This window comes from Mustela nigripes, chromosome 2 (genome assembly GCF_022355385.1).
Source record: "Mustela nigripes isolate SB6536 chromosome 2, MUSNIG.SB6536, whole genome shotgun sequence".
Taxonomy (NCBI): domain Eukaryota; kingdom Metazoa; phylum Chordata; class Mammalia; order Carnivora; family Mustelidae; genus Mustela; species Mustela nigripes.
The window spans coordinates 89,262,745-89,283,751 of NC_081558.1; the positions used below are offsets into that span (position 1 = coordinate 89,262,745).

A 21,007-nucleotide genomic window follows, 5' to 3' on the forward strand; every position below is an offset into this window, starting at 1 on the left:
GGTAAGTTTTTTATATTTTTAATTAATTATTTTTATTAACATATAATGTACTATTTGCCCCAGGGGTATAGGTCTGTGAATCGTCAGGCTAACATACTTCACAGCACTCACCATAGTACATACCCTCCCCAGTGTCCATCACCCAACCACCCTCTCCATATCCCATGCCCCCCAACCCTCAGTTTGTTTTTGTGAGATTAAGAGCCTCTTATGGTTTGTCTCCCTCCAGATCCCATCTTGTTTCATTGTTCCTTCCCAACCCCCAAACCCCCTACCCTGCCTCTCAAGTTCCTCACATCAGGGAGATCATATGATAATAAGATATAAGTAAGTTTTTTCTTTAATATTTTATTTATTTATGTGACAGACAGAGATCACAAGTAGGCAGAGAGGCAGGCAGAAAGAGAGGAAGGGAAGCAGGCTCCCCGCTGAGCAGAGAGCCCTCTGCAGGGCTTGATCCCAGAACCCTGGGATCATGACCTGAGCTGAAGGCAGAGGCTTTAACCCACTGAGCTACCCAGGCACCCCTACATAAGGTCAGTTTTAAAGGATGTTTATACCCTCAAGATATCCCAGTCCAACTACTTGCAGTTCCCCAGAATGCATCCTGTTCTCTGATTCCTTCATATCTTTTCTACTGACCTAAATACTAGGTAAATAAATAATTGCTTAAGTCAATGTTCCTCTTCTTAGCAACCATGACATTCTGTGCGTGTTTCACTGGCTTCATCACATTACAATTGTTTGTCCTCCTCCACAAGATAGTATGCTCCCTGAGGGTTGGGTTGTGTCTGCCCAAACTTGGTCTTCCCTTATCTGTTCATAACAGATACTCAACAGATTCTTTGATCATTAGCTTGCCAGTAGCAACAATTCTCAAACATTTGCCCTCGGGACCCCTTTATGCTCTTAAAAATAATTGAAGGTGCTTAAGAGCTTTTGTTTGTGTGGTTTGTATCTGTTGATATTAACTCTATTCAAAATTAAAACTGAGGACATTTTAAAACACAAGAATACACAAGCACACATTCAACTTTCCTTCAGAGCAATGATGTCATTACATGTCATGTAGACTTTGGAAAATTCCAATGAGTACCCATGAAAGAAAGACAATCAAAAAGAAAATAATATTTTAGCATTGTTATAAAAATAGGTTTGACGCCATGGATCCTCAGAATAGATCTCAGAAATCTTCTGGAATCTTCTCAGGGACATCCTGAGCATCTCAGAGTTCCCAGCCCACATTTTGAGGACTACAGCCTTCTGGTATATCTTCACCTGAACAGATTGATTCAGAAAAAAAATACTCTGTCCCGGATTGAGTAGTGTGGATTTGAAAGAAGGGATGATAATTTAGGATGGAGCATAGCAGCTATGTCCCAGTGGCATCTTTGAGAAGATATGGAATTGGCCACCATTTGATGTGAATCTGTTTTGTGGATTAAAAGATGGAATTCTGTAAAGCCATAGAAGGTATTAAACACATCAATAAAATGTATGTTTTGATAGAAATTCTCTAAGCTACTTTTTTCTTACTATTTGTATTTTTGAGCAACGGATACGTTAGGATGTACTTTTTGACTCTATACTGCTTTTCCATAATGCTAGTAGCAGCACTAACTTTAAAACCCTTCAGCTACAAGGACCCTATTCTTCTGTTAGGCTTTTTGACAACAAAGAGAAGGGATGCATGAATGGAGACTCTTGTGGCTTTCCTTTGAAATATAAGACTCTTCTGCCTAAAACAACCATGTAGCCTTATAATCTGGTCCAATCCGCTAATATTTATACATTAGGGCAGTAATTTCCTTTAAGAGTTTACCTTGCCATCCAAAATTGGGACTATGAAAATATTTGTGTTTCCTTTATCTACATGATATCCAAAATTATATTATAATTACATTGACTTTTTCTCATGTTATGAGTCTTCAACATTATTTCTAAGGAACAGTGTCAAGTAAAGAGTATGAACTCTAGGTTACTCAATTTGATTTGGACCAATGTAGCCTAATAAATTTTTGAGATGTGAAGAAGGATGAAATGGAGTAAAGTGGGTATATTTGCAATGTTTCAGGAAGCCTACCCTCAACCTCACTATGATATAACAGGGGCCATTTTACTGCCTGCCACAAAGCTTCCCCATCAACCATTACAGAGAGTCCTCAGGTTTTCTTGCATTAATACCCCTTTAAAGATTATTAATGCCATACTTCCAGATGGAGGCATATTTATCCTGGGACATGGATTCGTGTGTGTGTGTGTGTGTGTGACAGGACTGGAGAGGGAAATATCATCATGGAGTGTGTGTCCCATGATAATTAATTTATTTTTTTCTTTTCTTTACCCATCCTCCCACCTCCCTCCCCTCTGGTAGCCATCAGTTTGTTCCCTAGAGTTAAGAGTCTGTTTCTTGGTTTGTCTCTCTTTCTCGCGCTCTCTTTCTTTTCCCGTTACTTATTTGTTTTGTTTCTTAAGTTCCACATATGAGTGAGATCATATGGTATTTGTCCTTCTCTCATTGATTTATGTCACTTAACATTGTACTCTCTAGCTCCATCCATGTCATTGCAAATGGCCAGATTCCATTCTTTTTATGGCTGAATAATATTCCATTGTGTATACATACCACATCTTTATCCGTTCATCTATTGATGGACACTTGGGTTGCTTCCATAGTTTCGCTATTGTAAGTATGCTATAGTAGACGTAGGGGTGCATATATCCCTTTGAATTAGTGTGTTTGTATTTTTTGCATAAATACCCAGTAGCACAATTCCTGTATCATAGGTTAGTTCAATTTTTAACTTTTGGAAGTGATAAATAATTTTAAATATTATCTTTATTAAAATAAAACTCAAACATTATCACACGAAGTGAAGAAGTTTTATTAAGTTTTCACATCAAATATGGAATTCAAAAATGTGTCTCCTTCATTTGACTTTTTCCCCCAAATACATCCCGTTTGACAGAAATTAGCAGAGAGTATCAAGTCAGCAGTCAAATACTAGAGAATAGGACTTAGAAAATCACAAAGCTTTGAAAGTCTCAGTATCAAGAGATAAAGATTGACTTACAGGACTTTAGTCATCCAAAGAAAAATCCTTCTGGTAATGGAATAAACAGGAAACCAGTATATAGAAATTATAAGAAAGTTTTGAGACGTGTTAGGAGGGGGTTTTTTTGTTGTTGTTTTGGTTTGGTTTCTTTTGGTTTTAGATAAAGAAACTGATCCTACAGTAAGGATTCATTCATTCATTCAACACATATTCACTAAACCCCTACTATGTGGGACACCGGGGTCATTCAGTCGTTAAGCATCTGCCATCGGCTCAAGTCATGACTCCAGGGTCCTGGGATCGACCCTGATCAGGCTCCCTGCTCAGCGGGAAACCTGTTTCTCCCCTCCCACTCCCCCCGCTTATGTTCCCTCTATCATTGCGTCCCTCTCTGTCAAAGAAATAAATAAAATCGTTAAATTAATTAATTAATTAATTAACCTCTACTACGTTCCAGGTCTTGTTCTATCCAATGAGGAACCAGCAGTAAACTCTTCTACTCTCATGGAGTTTACATTCTTATGGAGGAGACAGACAATAAACAAACAAATAAATAAATATGTAGCATAGTGTCAGGTATGAAAAAGGCCATAGCAGAAATAAAGCAGGGTAGCATGACAGAGGCTGCCAAGAAGCTGCTACATTAACCGGGGTGGTCAGGGAAGGCCTGTGTAAAGAAGCAAAGTGAGACCGTTCGCTCAGCTGAGGGAAGAGTGTACCAGAGACAGCGCACTGTAAAATGCAAGGTGTGTGGAGCAGAAACTTTCATGGGCATAAGCAAGGGAAGAGCGAGAACAGATACGTTGAAGAGGTAGCAGGCTTCTTGCATGTCATGGAGGGATTTGGGATTTTATTTCAAGTGTGGTGGGAAGCCGTGGAAGATTTTGAATGGGTCACGGACATGATGCAATTCTGGGACTTTTTAAGGACAAACTGAGGACTGTCTGAATGGGTATTGCATTGTCCTGGGATTTTCATGATACTACAGGAAATTGTCAGATCTGTTTAATACAGGATACATCAAAAGAAACAGGAGAGGGACAGAATAGAAATTAGGACAGGAGGAAGATGTTTTTCTCTCTTTGCCAGTTTAGGAATTGGTCCTATAATAGGAATAGTCAGATGAACTATGTCATACACTCAGTGACCTTCGAGACCCACCTTCCACAATGTGGAAAGTACCTGATAATCAAGTGAGAAAGAGCACAGAATTCATATTAGACATCTTAAAATTCCTATTCTGATTTTAATAAAAATATCTGTTCATTGTGAGAAATTTATAAAGTGGAGAAAAGCAGAAGGAAGAAAGTACAACCACTAACAATCACGTCACCCTGAAAAAAAAAGCACCATCAAAATGTGCATGTTTCGGGGCGCCTGGGTGGCTCAGTGGGTTAAGCCGCTGCCTTCGTCTGAGGTCATGATCTCAGGGTCCTGGGATCGAGTCCCACATCGGGCTCTCTGCTCAGCAGGGAGCCTGCTTCCCTGTCTCTCTCTTTCTCTGCCTACCTCTCCATCTACTTGTGATCTCTCTCTGTCAAATAAATTAAAAAAAAAAATGTGCATGTTTCTTCGACACACGTTACACAAAATGAGACAGGGTCATATTTTTATAAGTGGTGAGTTCTTTCCCTTCCATATTAAATAGAGTAGAACCAATACAATGGTCTGTCTGGATGGCTGTATGGGAGTTGAAACAGTGGTAGGACAATATTTGCCTTGTTATCCCAGTGACCAGAGCCTTGGAATGACTCACAAGGTGGACGATGACACAACAGTCTCTCCTGTCAGTGCCTGAACAACTAAGCCTTGTTCCAGGGTGACCACGTCAGACCCCAACCCTGTTCTTCACAACTCCTTCTCAGTTACAAGTCACTGTCGCCTCTTCTCTCAGGTGAGTTAGTTCTGACTGTGAGGAAAGCAGTGTTACCACAGGGGCAAAGGAGTAGGGCAGAGGCCAGAGGCCTATGCAAGTAAATACAGTCTGAGGAGCAGCTGAAGGTTACCTTTGTTCAGTCTAACAGATAAAAGTCCTCTGTTCCTGATGTCCTTATCCTGCCCAAGCCTTCAATTCCTTGGAGACAGAACAGGAGGAAGTCAGATTATTTCATCTCAAAAGAAAAAAGAAGTTGTTATCTCCCATGTTCCAATTCATAGAGTCATGTCTGGGAACTAGGGTGAGGAGAGCGAGGCATCGACCTTGGGCTCGTAACATACAGGGATGCCAGAAACTTCCTAATAATGAGCAACAGCAATCAGACAACAAAAAAGAAATAAAAGGTATTCAAATTGGCAAAGAAGAAGTCAAACTCTCTCTCTTCGCAAATGACATGATACTTTATACAGAAAACCCAAAAGACTCCACCCCCAAACTACTAGAACTCATAGAGCAATTCATTAATGTGACAGGATAGAAAATCAATGTACAGAAATCAGTTGCTTTCTTCTACACGAACAACGACAATATAGAAAAGGGAAATTAGAGAATTAATTCCATTTACTATAGCACCAAGAACCATAGGATACCTGGGAATAAACCTAACCAAAGACGTAAAGGATCTGTACTCAGGGAACTACAGAACATTCATGAAAGAAATTGAAGAGGACACAAAAAGATGGAAGACCATTCCATGCTCATGGATCAGAAGAATAAACATTGTTAAAATGTCAATACTGCCTAGAGCCATCTATACTTTCAATGCTATCCCGATCAAAATTCCGCTGGCATTTTTCAAAGTGTTGGAACAAACAATTCTAAAATTTGTATGGAACCAGAAAGAGACCCCGAATTGCTAAGGAAATGTTGAAAAAGAAAAACAAAACTGGGGACGTCCAAATCCCTGATTTCAAGCTTTCCTACAAAGCTGTGATCAGTAATATTTTAGCACAGTATTTTGAAAAACAAATATTAATGTAAAACAACCTATCATTTAAAAAGGTGTTGGGGCGCCTGGGTGGCTCAGTGGGTTAAGCCGCTGCCTTTGGCTCAGGTCATAATCTCGACGTCCTGGGGTCGAGCCCCGCATCGGGCTCTCTGCTCCACAGGGAGCCTGCTTCCCTTTCTCTCTTTCTCTGCCTGCCTCTCTGCCTACTTGTGATCTCTGTCTGTCAAATAAATAAATAAAATCTTAAAAAAAAAATAAAATAAAATAAAAATAAATAAATAAATAAAAATAAAAAGGTGTCAAGGGATGCCTGGGTGGCTCAGTCGGTTAAGTGTCTGCCTTTGGCTCAGGTCGTGATCTCAGGGTCCTGGGATCAAGCCCTGCATCAGGCTCCTTGCTCAGTGGGGAGCCTGCTTCTCCCTCTGCCAGCCACTCCCCCTGCATGTGCTCATTTTAAAGATTTAAAGTAAAATCTTTAAAAAATAATAAAAATAAATGAAAAGATGTCAAAGTTTAAAATAAAAATGGGGTCAGCATTATCGATTTTTTTAAAAGATTATATATTTACCTGACAGACATAGATACAGCAAGAGAGGGAACACAAGCAGGGGGAGTGGGAGAAGGAGAAGCAGACTCCCCGCTGAGCAGAGAACCCGATATGGGGCTCAATCCCTGGACCCTGGGATCATGACTCTAGCAGAAGGCAGATGCGCAATGACTGAGCCACCCAGGCACCCTATTGATTTTCTATTTGTCTCAGGCTCCCATCAAGTTTGGCAGGACAGTCACTGACCTTACATCACTCCCCACCACCACACCACCAATGACATTAACATTGGATGTTTACCTAAATATTAAAAATAAATAAATAAATAAACATACCAAGGGCAAACAGACTTACCGACAGACACTAAACACCCAAAATGATCAGTAAAGGAGAAAAAAACCTTTTATTCTAAGCCCCTCTTCCATTTGTCTCAGAGCAGCTAACACTGTAACCAAGTTCTGGTGCAACAGTTTGCCCTGACAGTGACTGTTGATTAATCGTTACTATTTAGTGCCCAGTAGTCTGCAAGCCACTGAGAGTCAAATAATATAACTGCGAAGGTCTAACAAGTGAGGAGTTTAAACACAGCCTTCTTCCTTGGTGAACAACCAACATATCTATTGATGGATCTTAACTCCAAGACAGACTCTTGCTATCAGAGGCACGCTTAGCGCTTTCACAGCCTTTGATCTACCCAGGAGCATGAATTCCTTTCCTATGAATAATTGTTCATGGTCATGGATTCTGTGTTGTACCACATAAATCTCCCTTCATGAGCTGAAGGATTAATTTCCTCCAGCTCTTGGGATTTTATTCTTTGACATTACTCAGCTATCAATTCCTTTCAGAACTGTCATAGTGGAAGAAAGCCATCTTACCCACTGCCACACTCCCTGCATGACTGGCTGAGGCAGGAGTTAAAAAAAAAAAAAAAAAAAAAATGCCCAGCTCCCTCTCCCCAGCTCAGGACAACTTCAAAGGCTATCCCAGCTTCCGCACTCCTAGCAGGGTCAGCTGAGGTCTTCTCCCTCTGCCCAAGCCTGCTTATTTTTCTTACCCCTTCTGTTGTTGCTCCTGAGAACATTCCTAAATAAATTTCCTGCATGCAAATCTCCATCTGGGAGCTGGCTTTCCAATGAACCCAACCTGCTCCACTTACGGGACTTCCTAATATTGTGTTGTGTTAGTTACATAGAGCTATATGAAGAAACAAAAGTGATTCAGACAGTAAGTTCTGCTAATCATTGACATAAAAATTACTGGCACCCTTTCTTGGGACACCCAATTTTTTTTTTAAGTCTCACCTTTTTTCTTTATTTTTTAAAGATTTTATTTATTTATTTTATTTATTTATTTATTTATTTATTTATTTTTGAGAGAGAGCACAAGCAGGGGGAGCAGAAGAAGGAGAAGGGGACTTGCTCTCCACTGAGCAAGGGGGACTCGACCCCAGGACCCTGGGATCATGACCTGAGCTGAAAGCAGAGGCTTAACTGACTGAGCCACCCAGGCACCCTGAAGTCTCACCTTTAAAGCTACCATATCTGCATATTTATTCCAGACGACTCTAAGCCTTCACAAAGGCCTTATGAATTCAAGGTTCAAGAGACCAAGGACGATTCTTAAGTGAATTTAATCTGAGTATTCAGATCTATATCTATAATCTTCTCCTCCCCTTATAATTTAATAATCAAAGTAGAAGTTAGGGTGATGACTACGGTAGAGAATAGAAGTATAAACTATCCACTTATTCCAAACGGAACCAGTTTAGGTTGAGATGTATTCAATGTAATTATCGTTTTTTGGTTTCTCTCTCTAAGAATTGTTTGCTGCTCCCGCTGCTACTATTGTTGCTACTTGGAGGGCTACAAGATCCCAGAGGAGGTGATGCAGAGAAAGTAGGATCTGGATCAGAAGTGGGTTTTATCCAACCCAACACAACAAGGCATAGGTGGGTTAGAGAACCAGAGACATTACCAGGAAGCACTAGGCCTATAGCCAGGCATCAAGCCAGAGGTAGATAAGGAAGAAGACAGGACAACAAAGGAGCCAACCTGATCCTTGAAAAAACATTGAACAGGATGATGTATCTGGTACAATTTAAGGCATGTGGGTCGAAGCCAAGTGAAAGGTAAATGGGAGCTGGAGCTTCCTCGGTCAGGTTGCCTGGTGCACACAGCAGGGACCATCAGTGCTGCAATTTCAAATCTGCCCTGGACCAGCTCTCAACCTCCATCCCTTATCCCTGAATGCATCTCCTCAAAATGTCACCCACTGAAAACGACAATGGGGACTGGCAGGTGAAGAATGTGATAGCAAACATAGGGTCCCCGATCCCCTGAAATGTCTAACCCTTCCACACATTCATTCATTCTTCACACACGCTCTTCCATACCAAAAGAAGCACCCACTTCCCCACACACCACACGCTTGGGCATTCTGTGATCCCTTCACCACAGAACCCTCTTGCCACAGGTACAATGTACCAGAGACCACCTTGTGAGACCAACCATTGATCTCCCTCTGCTGAGGGGGTAGGTTCAGCCTACAATGGGGCTGATGGGTTGAGGGGAAAAATGGAAAGCTAAATTCCCTCAGTCCGTCCCTGATGAGATCAGGGCTGGAGAGGCAAGGCTGTGACTCACCCAGAATGCAGAATGCAGGGCTCAGGGCCCACGACGGTGACTGACAGCATAGAGTTACGGGTCAGTTTGTTGTTGCTGTCATCGTTTTTCAATTGTGTCAGGTTAGGAAAGGTACTTCTAACCCTAATTTTGAGACACCATAGATAAACCCCACATATCTGAAGGTGTCACTAAAAGTTTTCAAAATAAGATTTCTCTTACTTTTCTTCAATTCAAAAACACCTCTCGAAATTTTTAAAACAGATAATAAAATAATAAAAACACCTCTCTAGGCTACATGAGAGTTTTACAAAAGGGAGCCAAGTTCGGCCTGGGGAATAGACCTAAAATATGCCAGTACTCGCAGTCCCTTCCATATTTCTGTGCCTGTATTTCTGAATTTCCAAATTCCCAGTTAGGAATAACAGGCCTAAGGTTTCTAAAGTTGAGGCAGATCCCTTTCCCAAGTGACAGCCACAAAGAAACACTGTATCACACCTTATCTAAAGAAAAGGGAATGGTAAACTTTAGGGGGAAAAAAGTGTCCTAACATGCTCCCTGACCTTGAGCAACAGCTTTCCCCTCTCCGGGTCTCAGCATTCTACCTTCAAACCAGAAGACTGGGATCTCTAACTCCCAGCCCTCAAATTACCCAACCAGACACTTGCCAAACCCCGCCCCAAACTACCTGGTGATCTTAATATTTCTGTGTCTGGCTCCGCCCAGGGACTCCTTCCCTTCCAAGCCCTTTGTTAAATAGCTTGCCCTCTAATGGCTTTTGCTCTGGAAACAGCACCTCGGAACTCCAGCCCGAGAAAGCACTCCCCAGTATGAGGGCTGCCCTGCTCCCCGTGGCCAGGGCAGCAAGCCTTGGCCTTAGCTTCTGGCTTCTGCTCTCCTGGGTAGACCGAGGTGTGGTCGCCAAGGAGCTCAAGTTTGTGACTTTGGTGAGTAGACTTTTCTCCTTGTTTTTCCCTTAAAACTGTTACCAGCTGGGGCTGATACCCAGGTCAGGTTTCACTTTACCCCCTACTGTGGTCTCCCAGAGTCCTAACTCAGAAAGTGCATAATCAAGTTTCGCAAGCTCCTCCTAACGAATACTTAACGTGTCCTGACAAAAAGTGTTTGCTTTGGCAATTTGTGCCTTTGCCGCTGTTATTTATTTATTCACGTATTTCACAGCTGCCCTGAGTGTGTGTTTTCCTCCTGACAGCCACAGACGCTGTGCCGGAAGCCCCAGCTGGCCACGTTAGCCCCAAGAGCTAACCAGGCTTCCCTCAGGGTGATTATTTGCTTGCAAACCAAAGAACAGCCATCTTCTGCATGAAGGAGCCCCTTCCCCTTTTCTTTATCAGGAAATTGGAAACTCTATCTGCCAACCGTCTTTGAAGCATAAAAGTGAAACTAAATTCGAGAAATTTCAGGGAGGACTTCCTGTTATGTAGATTTGATTGATCATTAAAATAATGTTTTTCTCCACCTCCGTATGTGTGACAAGTTGTGGGGAAAGCCGGGTGGCTGATGTGTAATGGGAAGGAAAGAAAATACACTGTGGACGTTTTCTTAAAAGTAGGTAGGAAGGGGGTTTGCGAAGTGAAGGGGATTTATCACTTTCCTGGGAGTCCTGGGGTTGATCCCTGTGTGTCCCTGGGTTTCCTTGTTTGTCATTTTCTCTGTATCTCTAATTCTCTTAACCTGTTGCACTCACTGTCTCCACCCCCTCCCGCCCTGCCTCTGCCCCTTTCTTTGTCTTTCACACCTGCTCTCTCAATCTCTCTCTCCCTCGCCTTTTTTGATAGATGGAAAATACGCTGGTAAATAAGTAAATTTTCTTCCTGTGAGAATACTCAAAATTTATTTCTATAATTTTCAGGGAGGTCATCCTTGACCTAAAAAAATCAAACATAAAATTCCTGTTTCCTCAGCTGAGTGTTTTCAGAACTCCTTTCTTTCCCTTCCACAGAACAAATTTCATAACCATATGATTATGCAAATTATGATTATTAGTGCAATAAATCTTTACTAGGTCATGAGTCAACAAATGAGAGAGAATCAGAGAAACATATCATCAATTTATTTACAAGTGATTTACCAGCTGTCAGACTTCTGTGCTGAAAAAAGAACCTGTGTCATATCGTGTACCTTCTGTAAAGAAATCCATGCAAGTGGGACTTTTACTTATATTCATGGGTTTCTTGCCAACACATACATTAAGCAAGTCTGGGGGACACAGCAGAAACTGCACTCTCAACACTGTAGACCTGTTGCAAGTCGGCTGAGAGGTAATCGTCTGTGAGGTATTACAGTGAACTTGGAGTTAACCGCATGTGGTCAATTCTGTGTCTGTTTTACTCCATCCAGCACAGGCTCACTCCCCTTGACTACCAAATGGTCGAGGGCTTCCTTTCTCCCTCCTCACTCTCAGTTAACAGGTGTTCAGGGACTACAACTTAATTCTACCCTAAGAAAAACCTGACAGACACACCTGGGTGGCTCAGTTAAGCAAGCATCTGCTATCACCTCAGGTTATGATCTCAGGGTCCTGGGATGGAATCCCACTTTAGACTCCCTGCTCAACGGGGAGTCTGCTTCTCCCTTTGATTGCTGCTCCCTTGCTTGTGTTCTCTCTCTCTGACAAATGAATAAATAAAATCTTTTAGATTTTATTTATTCATTTGTCAGAGAGTGAGCACAGGCAGACAGAATGGCAGGCAGAGGCAGAGGGAGAAGCAGACTCCCTGCTGAGCAAGGAGCCCAATGCGGGACTTGATCCCAGGACGCTGGGATCATGACCTGAGCCGAAGGCCGCCACTTAACCAACTGAGCCACCCAGGTGTCCCTGAATAAATAAAATCTTAAAAAAAAAAAAAGGAAAGAAAGAAAGAAACGACAAGAAAACCTTACAAAGATAGCTCTTTTGGAGCTATAAAGATTAACATTTATCACACAAGGCTAATGTTAATGATTTTTCCCAGCAAGGCTTTCTTCCATTAATGGTAGATGAAAAGCAACTTAATACAGCTTCTTGGCCCTTACCAAAGAATGTCTAAGGACTTGAGCGATGAGATACTACTTTTTTTTAATTGATTATGGAGAATATTTGACCAAAAATGGTTAAATTATATACCCAGGCAAATCCTTAGAAAATTATTAGAACCAGAATAAAAGAAAGGTGCCTCTAATTAAAGTGGTAACATTTGTAACAATAACCAATCATCACTCGATGTTATTATATGCCAGGCACTGTTCTGAGAGTACGATATGGAAAATGTCCCATTATCCTTCCAACAACCCTGTGAAGTAGGGTTCCTAGGAAAACACAGGATACCCAGTTAAGTTTGAATTTCAGATAAACAGCAAATAATTTTATAGCATAAACTATGTTTCGTGCAATATTTGGGCATCCTGCAGTTTGGTTTGCTCCATCTGGCAACTGCTCTTTAAAATTTTACAGAAACTTTACTATCTCTGTTTTATAGATAAAGATATTGAGACGCAAAGAGGCTAAGCAACTTGTCCATAGTTACGTGGTAGCCGTGGTTTGTCAGGATATGAATCCAGGCTGTGTGACGGAGGCTCTGAGCCTGATCCCTACACATAGCCCATTCCTGCTGAAATGGAGCCAGCACATGGAGCTGAGAGCTCCCCCTGGAGGTTAGGTGCGCAGACAGCTCATAATCAGTAGGTAGTCTACTTGCTGTTATTCTGTGATCCAGGAAAAATAAATCTTTCCCACTTCTGAGACGCTGTCCTTGGCAGAAAGAGCAGGAAACTGTCCTTGGCTCTTGTTCTGTCTCATGAACAGAGTTATCACACAATCTTAAAACAGGTTTATCAACGTGTGTCCCATGGAATGCTAGTTTGACAAGTTGTTAACAGGAGTTGCTTGGAAGAAAAAATGGGTTTCAGGAGTCAAATCCGTTTTGGGAACAAAACAAGAGTCACATTGTATTTCAGGTCTCTAAAGGGCAGGACTCGTCAGTCTTTAATCAGTCTAACATCTCTGGGCACCTGAGTGGCTCAGTCAGTTAAACATCTGCCTTTGGCTCAGGTCATGATCCCAGCCAGGGTCCGGGTATCTGGCTTCCTGCTCGGTGGGGAGTCTGCTTTTCCCTCTCCCTCTGTCCTTCTGCTCATGCTCTCTTTCTCTCCCTCTCTTGCTTTATCTCAAATAAACAAATAAAATCTTTAAAAATGATAATAATAATATTTTAATATGTGCTGTGGCTGTAAAGGAAAGGAGCTAGTAGGAAACTATATTTCCTAAAATTTGACCACAGAAACCACCTCCTCTTTTCCCAGAGCGTCCCATAGAAAACCCTTAGAGAATCATTATTTTTAACTTTTTAGAGAACGAGTAATAAGTATGGTGAGTCTGGGAGGTCAAAAGAGACCTCTCTTGGTTGCCTTTTTCAGAAGGGAAGGGACCTGGATTCAGTGACCACCAGGATTAGAAGTAGGAGGAGGACATTCCAGGCTGATGGAACTTCACCGCCCTGAGGCTGGAACAATGTATTGGATGCAACAGCAGGGGCTCTGTGGCTAAGCATGTTTAACAAAAGTGTAAGATAGTAGCATCAAGGTCGGCAGGGCCAGATCAGGTAGGATGATGTAATACGGCAAACCCACTCAGCAGACTGGATAGAGATGGATCATTCCTGGGAGAACCAGACCATGGTTCTGTTTTTTAGAAAGTCACCTGTGATCTAAAAAGATAAAGTGAACGTGATGTGGGGGAGAAAACAGTGGGTAGCATTCATGGAAACCAAGGGATCTGGATGGCTCGTTCCGTCTCTTTGAACCTAAGTTTCCTTTTTGGTTCAGGACAGCAATAGGGCCAGCCTGGCCTTGCAGGAGTTCTGAGAATTGAAAGAGAGAGCAGGGAAGAGACTGTACAAAACCCTGGAGGGTTACACGGACATAAGAGGTTGTTATCCTGGATGTCTTCCTATTGCAGTTACCGCTGGGGCTGCAGAACAGTCCTGGGGCTGACCCTACATGTTTAGGTTTCTGAAGGATATCATACAGTACGATTGCTGGACTGAGAACAGCAGTTACAAATTTGGCAGAGCAGCTGTTAAGAAGTTTGCCTTACCACAGGCTTAAAAGCACTGAGGCACAGTCTAAAGGCTCCAGCTGAAACTCCAGGAGCTCAAGAATGGCATATGTGTACTTGAGGGCGCTCACTGATATGCATACCGACACATGCACACTGACACACACACACACATACTGATTTCCAGCGTCTGGGGATGCGGAGCGGGATGGTTTATTAATTGTCTCTGGTGGACACCCCTTTTGAGGAGCTCACAGCTTGTTTGAGCCACTATTTAAAAAATCCTTAAACCTTACTGCAGTATAGGGAGGTACAATTATTCCTGACCTGTAAGGACTGAGTAAGAAAGCTTGTTCAAGCCTGTGATTATGTTCCAGGGCTCTGCTGTTTAAATAACCCTCCTCTAAGGGCACCATGCTTATTTTTCTCCCTAGGTTACACTGTCATTTAGATGCATAATCTCAGTTCTATTTTTTAAGTAGTATTTGGGATTGTTGCTTACATCAGAGTTTTCCTGTAGTGCAACACCACCCCATCCCCTGCAACACAGAGAGCTTCTGATCTTAGAGGAAAAGTTCATAACGAAGCCCCAGATCCTGGATAGCCCACTGAAGGGATGCGAGGGTGTGTTTTAGCAGAGAAATGAGCCTCTTAACACGGGTTAAGAATGCTCGCATTGCAGGCACACCGTCTATGCTTGGATCTCTACTGTGTCATTTACATGCTGTGTGACCTTGGGGAGGTCACTTAACTAAGACTGATTTCCTTGTTTGTGAAATGAAGATAATATTCATAAATGCTTTGTAGAACTGATGAATGGATTAAATTATGAGAAGCACTTAGCACAGTTTCTGGGACATATCAAGCATTCAAAAAACCTTGAGGGACGCCTGAGTGGCTCAGTCGGTTGAGTGTCTGCCTTCGGCTCAGTTCATGACCCTGGGGTCCTGGAATCAAGTCTCCTTCTCCCTCTGCCCTTCACCCTACTTGTGCTCGCACACGCTCTCTCTCAAATAAATAAATAAAATCTTAAAAACAAAACAAAACAAAAACCTTGAGCTATTGTGGTTAAAGGCTGGTAAGAAGCATTGTAAATTATTTTACTACAATATCTCTCATCTAACTTCCCTTTGGCCAACTTAGGCATTCCCAACCAGAGATGATTTTGCCCCCTACAGCACATTTGGCAATGTCTGGAGAACTTTTTGATTGTCACAGTTAGGGACTGCTATTGCACTCTAGTGTGCAAAGGCCAGACATGCCACTAAACATTCTACAGGGAATAGGATAGCCCCTCACAAGGAATTATCCAGCCCAAAATGTCAACAGTGCTGAGGCTGAGATGCCCTGGAAACTAAACGTTGTAGGATTTATAATCAACTGAAACCACGTAACAATTTTAGTTACTCAGATCTAAGGAAGTATTTTGCACAATTACCTGGGATCTAAAAAGTCCAAAATATGTTTAGATTATAGAAAGAGAACTAATGAGGGGCCCCTGGGTGGCTCAGTCATTAAGCGTCTGCCTTCAACTCAGGTCATGATCCCAGGATCCTGGAATCAAGCCCCCCATCAGGCTCCCTGTTCAGCGAGGAACCTGCTTCTCCCTCTCCTGCTCCCCCTGCTTGTGTTCCCTCTCTCACTTTCTCTCTCTCTATCAAATAAATAAAATCTTTTTTAAAAAATTAAGGAAAAGAAAGAAAGATAGATAGATAGATCCACTACACCACGGTCTTTGTTTACAATGGCCTGTTCTGCTGCAATTTTTATTTCTCACCAGTTTAGGGGACCAAAAGGTAAGTTTTCTTTAGACACCAGAGACACAACCCAGGTCCTGCAAGCCTCCCTCACTTTCCTGGAATCCCATCTGAAAGATGGCTAAAATTGACAACTCTTCCTTACTCTGTGTCTCCTGGAGCATCTTAGCCAGGATGCTAAATGACAAGCGCAGGAAATCTCAGATAATGCAAGGTATCCTGCGGCCCTCCTCTGTATTAAAAATGCTTGCTGGCATCAGTATAGACTTCATCTTGGACTTCTGGAGTATTTTTCATGTCTTATCTTTTGCTGATAAAACAGCTTTGTATTTAGTTTGGTATTTTATTCAGAAAGCGTATTGGACTCAGAAAATACCAACATTTCGAAAGTCCTGACTACTCTCTCCAAAGAGGAAAATGTGCAATCAAAATAGCATGACATGTATACAAATCCTAAGGTATTAAGAATTAGCTTTTCTAATCTCCCTTTCCGTAAGTCCTTTATGTCTCATCTCCTAAAAATTAATAAATCATTGGCTCAAGATGGTCACAAATTGTATGTGACATTTAAAAGCGACTAGTATTATCATATGTAAAATCTTTTACACCGTAATTAAGAAAGAATACTTCTCATCAGAGCCTGTCTGCAATAAAGTGTTCTTGCAGAGTACCTGGGTGGCTCAGTGGGTTAAGCCTTTGCCTTTGGGCTCAGGTCATGATCTCAGAGTCCTGGGATCGAGGCCCGAATCGGGCTCTCTGCTCAGCAGGGAGACTGCTTTCCCCCTCTCTTGCCTCTCTGCCTACTTGTGATTTCTCTATCAAATAAATAAATAAAATCTTTTAAAAAGTAAAAAATAAAGTGATCATGCTAAACTTTGTGTTCCTCCTTGCCCCAATATACAAACCAGTCTCTGTGTATGGCTCGTCTGCTTCCTAATGATTGACTGTCTCTTCACTTACATTACCTGAAACACGGGAAAGTGTTAGTGAGATGCAAACAGTGGTTCTTAACCTGAGATTTACCTGGGAGGCCTTTTTTTTTTTAAAGATTTATTTACTTATTTATTTGAGAGGGAGAGAGAACCAGCAGGGAGGACAGGGAGAAACAGACTCCCCACTGAGCAGGGAACCAGACGCAGGACTTGATCCAACAACCCTGAGGTCATGACCTGAGTTGAAGACAGACACTTAACCCACTGAGCCACCCAGGCACCCCTTAAATGAGGAGGTCTTAAAAATCCTGATGCTCCGAATCACTTCTCGGCCTTTTAACTAAGATCAAGTGTAAAATCCTGATGCCCTGGCCACATCCCAATGTTGAGAACCAGTGGTTTAGAAGAATATCTATGAGGATGAGCTGAACTAAAACACCTAAGTGAAATTTGTAATGTTACTGTCTTGATCTCTTTTCAGGTATTTAGGCATGGAGACCGAAGTCCCATTGAAACCTTCCCTAATGACCCCATTAAGGAATCCTCATGGCCCCAAGGATTTGGCCAACTCACTCAGGTTGGTTGGATTTTCAGCTAAAAGGTTGCTGATGAGTCTTAAGGGAAACTGTGGAGTTTGTAATACATTGAAACCAAATAACCACTTAAGTTACTCAGATCTGGGAGATTATTTTGCATAATTACCTCGGAACTAAAAAGTCTAAAGTGTGTTTTGATCATGAAAGGCGAGGCAGTAATGGTTAACTTTGATAATTTCTGATCATGACCAAGTCACCCCTTGTGACTAGTAACTGTAGGAAAATTGTATAAAATTGCCCGTTTTGATTTTTTTTTTTTTTTTTTTTTTTGCCCTGTTTGGCTTTATTAAAGTATAAGAGCTGTGCATGGTAACAGATGAACACATGAGCTTAAAGATGCTGAGGAGAGCCAAGAGATCCTTGGAAGCCAGCCCCTGAGTTGCTCAGCCTCCCTCCAAGGAAGCAGACAATAATCTTGTAATTGATAAACTGAATCAGCAGGTTTGGGAAGACAGGATTTCTTTGGAAGTGCTGATGCCAAATTTGATATTTTTTATCAGCTAGATATACTGGGATTGGGCCTTCTTATAAGCGGTTCCTAAAAAATACTAAAGGAGAAGGTGAATGGGTGGGGGTGGGGGGCAAAGGCACTGTAGTCCCTGCTCCAGAGCACCACTCCCTTCTCTTGCAACAGAGGGTGGCTCTTCTGTTCGGAGTCGGAGGCCCCATGTGTTGCTTCTGCTCTGATCAAAGCACTGTTTAAATACATTAAGAAAATGTCATAGACTGTTTAGAGTAGAATATCCCTAAACTTTTAACTAAGCATTTAAACCAATGGGTCTCAGTCTTGGCTAAACACTGAAATTATTTGGAGAGCTTTAAAAAATGTCGATGTCTGTCTGCCTCCCAGACAGAGGTTCTTACTTAATTCATCTAGGGTATAGCCTGGACATTGGGATTTTTAGAATCCCTCAGCTGATCAGTTGACTCTAATGTGCAGCCAAGTCTGAGAACCACTTCCCTAATTCAACCACAATGTTTCATAAAGGAGAAACCCCACAGAGGCTGTTTGAGGTCAGCACTTTTGGGCTCCCCGATCACAGCTCCTCCCACCATACCTTACTCCTACCCAGCTTTCAGCTCCTTAAAGGGATAGTAGGGGATGGTAATAAAAATTCAGGGCTACTTCTTTATTTATTTATTTATTTATTTGACAGAGAGAAATCACAAGTAGATGGAGAGGCAGGCAGAGAGAGAGAGAGGGAAGCAGGCTCTCTGCTGAGCAGAGAGCCTGATGCGGGACTCGATCCCAGGACTCTGAGATCATGACCTGAGCCGAAGGCAGCGGCTTAACCCACTGAGCCACCCAGGTGCCCCAGGGCTACTTCTTAATACCTGTGGCTGTGGGAAGACTCCTCTTCCCTTGTTCAGCTTTTCCAGTAAGACTATAAGATTCTTTCAGGCTGTGAGATCTGGATTCTCCTTCTGGAAGTCTCTTGACTAGCCATCACATTTCCTAAAGCAGTGTTTCTCAAGCTTCCTAGAATGAATGTATCATTTGGGGATCTTGTTAAAATGTAGGTTCTAACAGTCAAAGGAAATGAAAACACTAATTCAAAAAGATATCTGCACCCCTGTGTTCATTGCAGCGTTATTTACAATAGCCGGGCTATAGAAACAACCTAAATGCCCATCAACAAATGGATGAATAAAGAAGTTGTGGTATAGATAGATAGATATTATAATGGAACATTATTTAGCCATAAAAATGATAAAATCCTGCTGTCTATGACAACATGGATAAAACTTGAGGACATTATGCTAGATAATAAAAGCCAGACAAAGACAAATACTATATGATCTCGTTTATATGTGGAATCTAAAAAAATTTTAAGAACCAAACTCATTGAAAAAGGAATCAGATTTGTGGTTAACCAGAGGCAGGGGGTTGGGCGGGGGAGAAAACTGGGGAAAAGGTGGTCAAAAGGTACAAACTTCCAGTTACAAGGTAAATAAGTAGTAGGGATTTAATGTACAGTGTAACAACTATGGATAAAACAGCTCTATTAACACATGTGGAAGTTGTTAAGAGGGTAAATTCCAAGAGTTCTCATCACAAGGAAAAACAATTTCTTTGCTTTCTCTTTTTATTGTATCTCTATGAAATGACAGATGCTAACTAAATTTATAACAGTGATCATTTCCCAATATATGTAAACCAAATTGTATGCTGTATATCTTAAACTTATACAGTGATATATGTCAATTCTATCGCAATAAAACTTAGGGGGAAAAATGCAGATTCTAATTCAGCATGTCTGACATGGACTTAAGAGTCTTTATTTCTAACATACTCCAAGGTGAAGCGAGTGATGCTGGTACATGGCCTCTCTTGAAGTCACAAAGTTCTAGAGCTCAAATTCCTGCCCTTGGCCAGGTACTTGCAATCTACATCATGACAAGGTGATGGCCTTCCAGGTCAGTGGTTCTCAAAGTGTGGTCCCTGGACGAGCAACATCACCATTACTTGGAAACATGTCAGAAATGTAGATTGTCTGGCCCTCCCCACTGAACCAGAAACTCGGGGCTTCAGTTCTTGGAACCTTGTTTCAGTGACTCCTCCAGGTGATTCTGTGCACACTGACATTTGAAAACCACTGCTCTATAGAAGATGACTCTGGTCAAAATGCAGCTGTCAGTTAGTACAACAAATTAGGCCCAAAGTACCTGCTTCTTTACCTACCCGTGTCATCCAGGAAACTAGCAAAACTCAAAGCACGCATTACTCTTTTCCCATCTCCTTCCCCAACCTAGGGGGCAGTGATGATCATGGCAGCTAGGACCACAAGCAAAGGCACGAGTGGGACCAAGCAGAGGCTACAAGGACCACAGGCTTTCTAACTCCTGAAGCTCTAATAAAACTCGGGATTAAAGACAGACTTGAAGGCAGTGTTTCTCAAAGCATGGCACTCTACTGCATGGATCTGAATCACTTGGGGTGCTTGTTAAAATGCAGATTCCAGGGCCACCCTGGGATCTAACAAACAGGAAATCTCTGAGGACAATGCTCAGGCATCTGCATTTCAACAAGCATCACTAGATAATTTTGCTGCTGATGCACAGTAATGCTTGAGGATCACTGAACTAAATCAGCATTTCTTAATGATTACTGGCCATCAGAATCTTAGGAAGCTTGTTAAAAAAGGCGTTCCTGAGCTCCACCCCCTCAGTAGATCAAGATGGGGCCTAAGAATCTGGTTTCTAACATATTCCCAAGTGATGCTAATCCTGCTGATCCCCAGACCACACTTGGAGTAACAGGCTCTAGTTTTTCATGAACCGGGCATAAATAAACTGTGCAGATAATAAATCATTACACCCAGAGGTTGAAAGTGATCTTCAGATTCATCAAGCCCAGCTTCTTATCAGGTGGTTGAATTTCTTCCACAAAAGCTCCACTGGTTAACCAACTGGTTAACCTGCTCTCTTGAATGTTCTACCAACAAAGATGAGCCAGTGATGTTCTACCACACCAGAGATGAACCATTTACTTAGATCAGTCACCAGCTATTAACTGTGCAAGGCTCTATGTGTAGTGCTAACGAAGGTTACGT

The 21,007-nt window shown here is 42.0% G+C and overlaps 1 protein-coding gene across 2 annotated transcripts in view; it reads left to right on the forward strand.

Moving 5' to 3' along the window:
• Positions 1–9,865: 9,865 nt before the first annotated feature.
• Positions 9,866–21,007, forward strand: part of ACP3 (acid phosphatase 3) — a 50,517-nt gene continuing 39,375 nt past the window's right edge. For both annotated transcript variants that reach the window (XM_059390927.1, XM_059390928.1), the window contains exons 1-2: positions 9,866–10,059; positions 17,339–17,434. In XM_059390927.1, the coding sequence (XP_059246910.1) occupies positions 9,943–10,059; positions 17,339–17,434 (213 nt within the window). In that variant the 5' untranslated portion in view covers positions 9,866–9,942. The remainder of the gene's footprint in view (positions 10,060–17,338; positions 17,435–21,007) is intronic.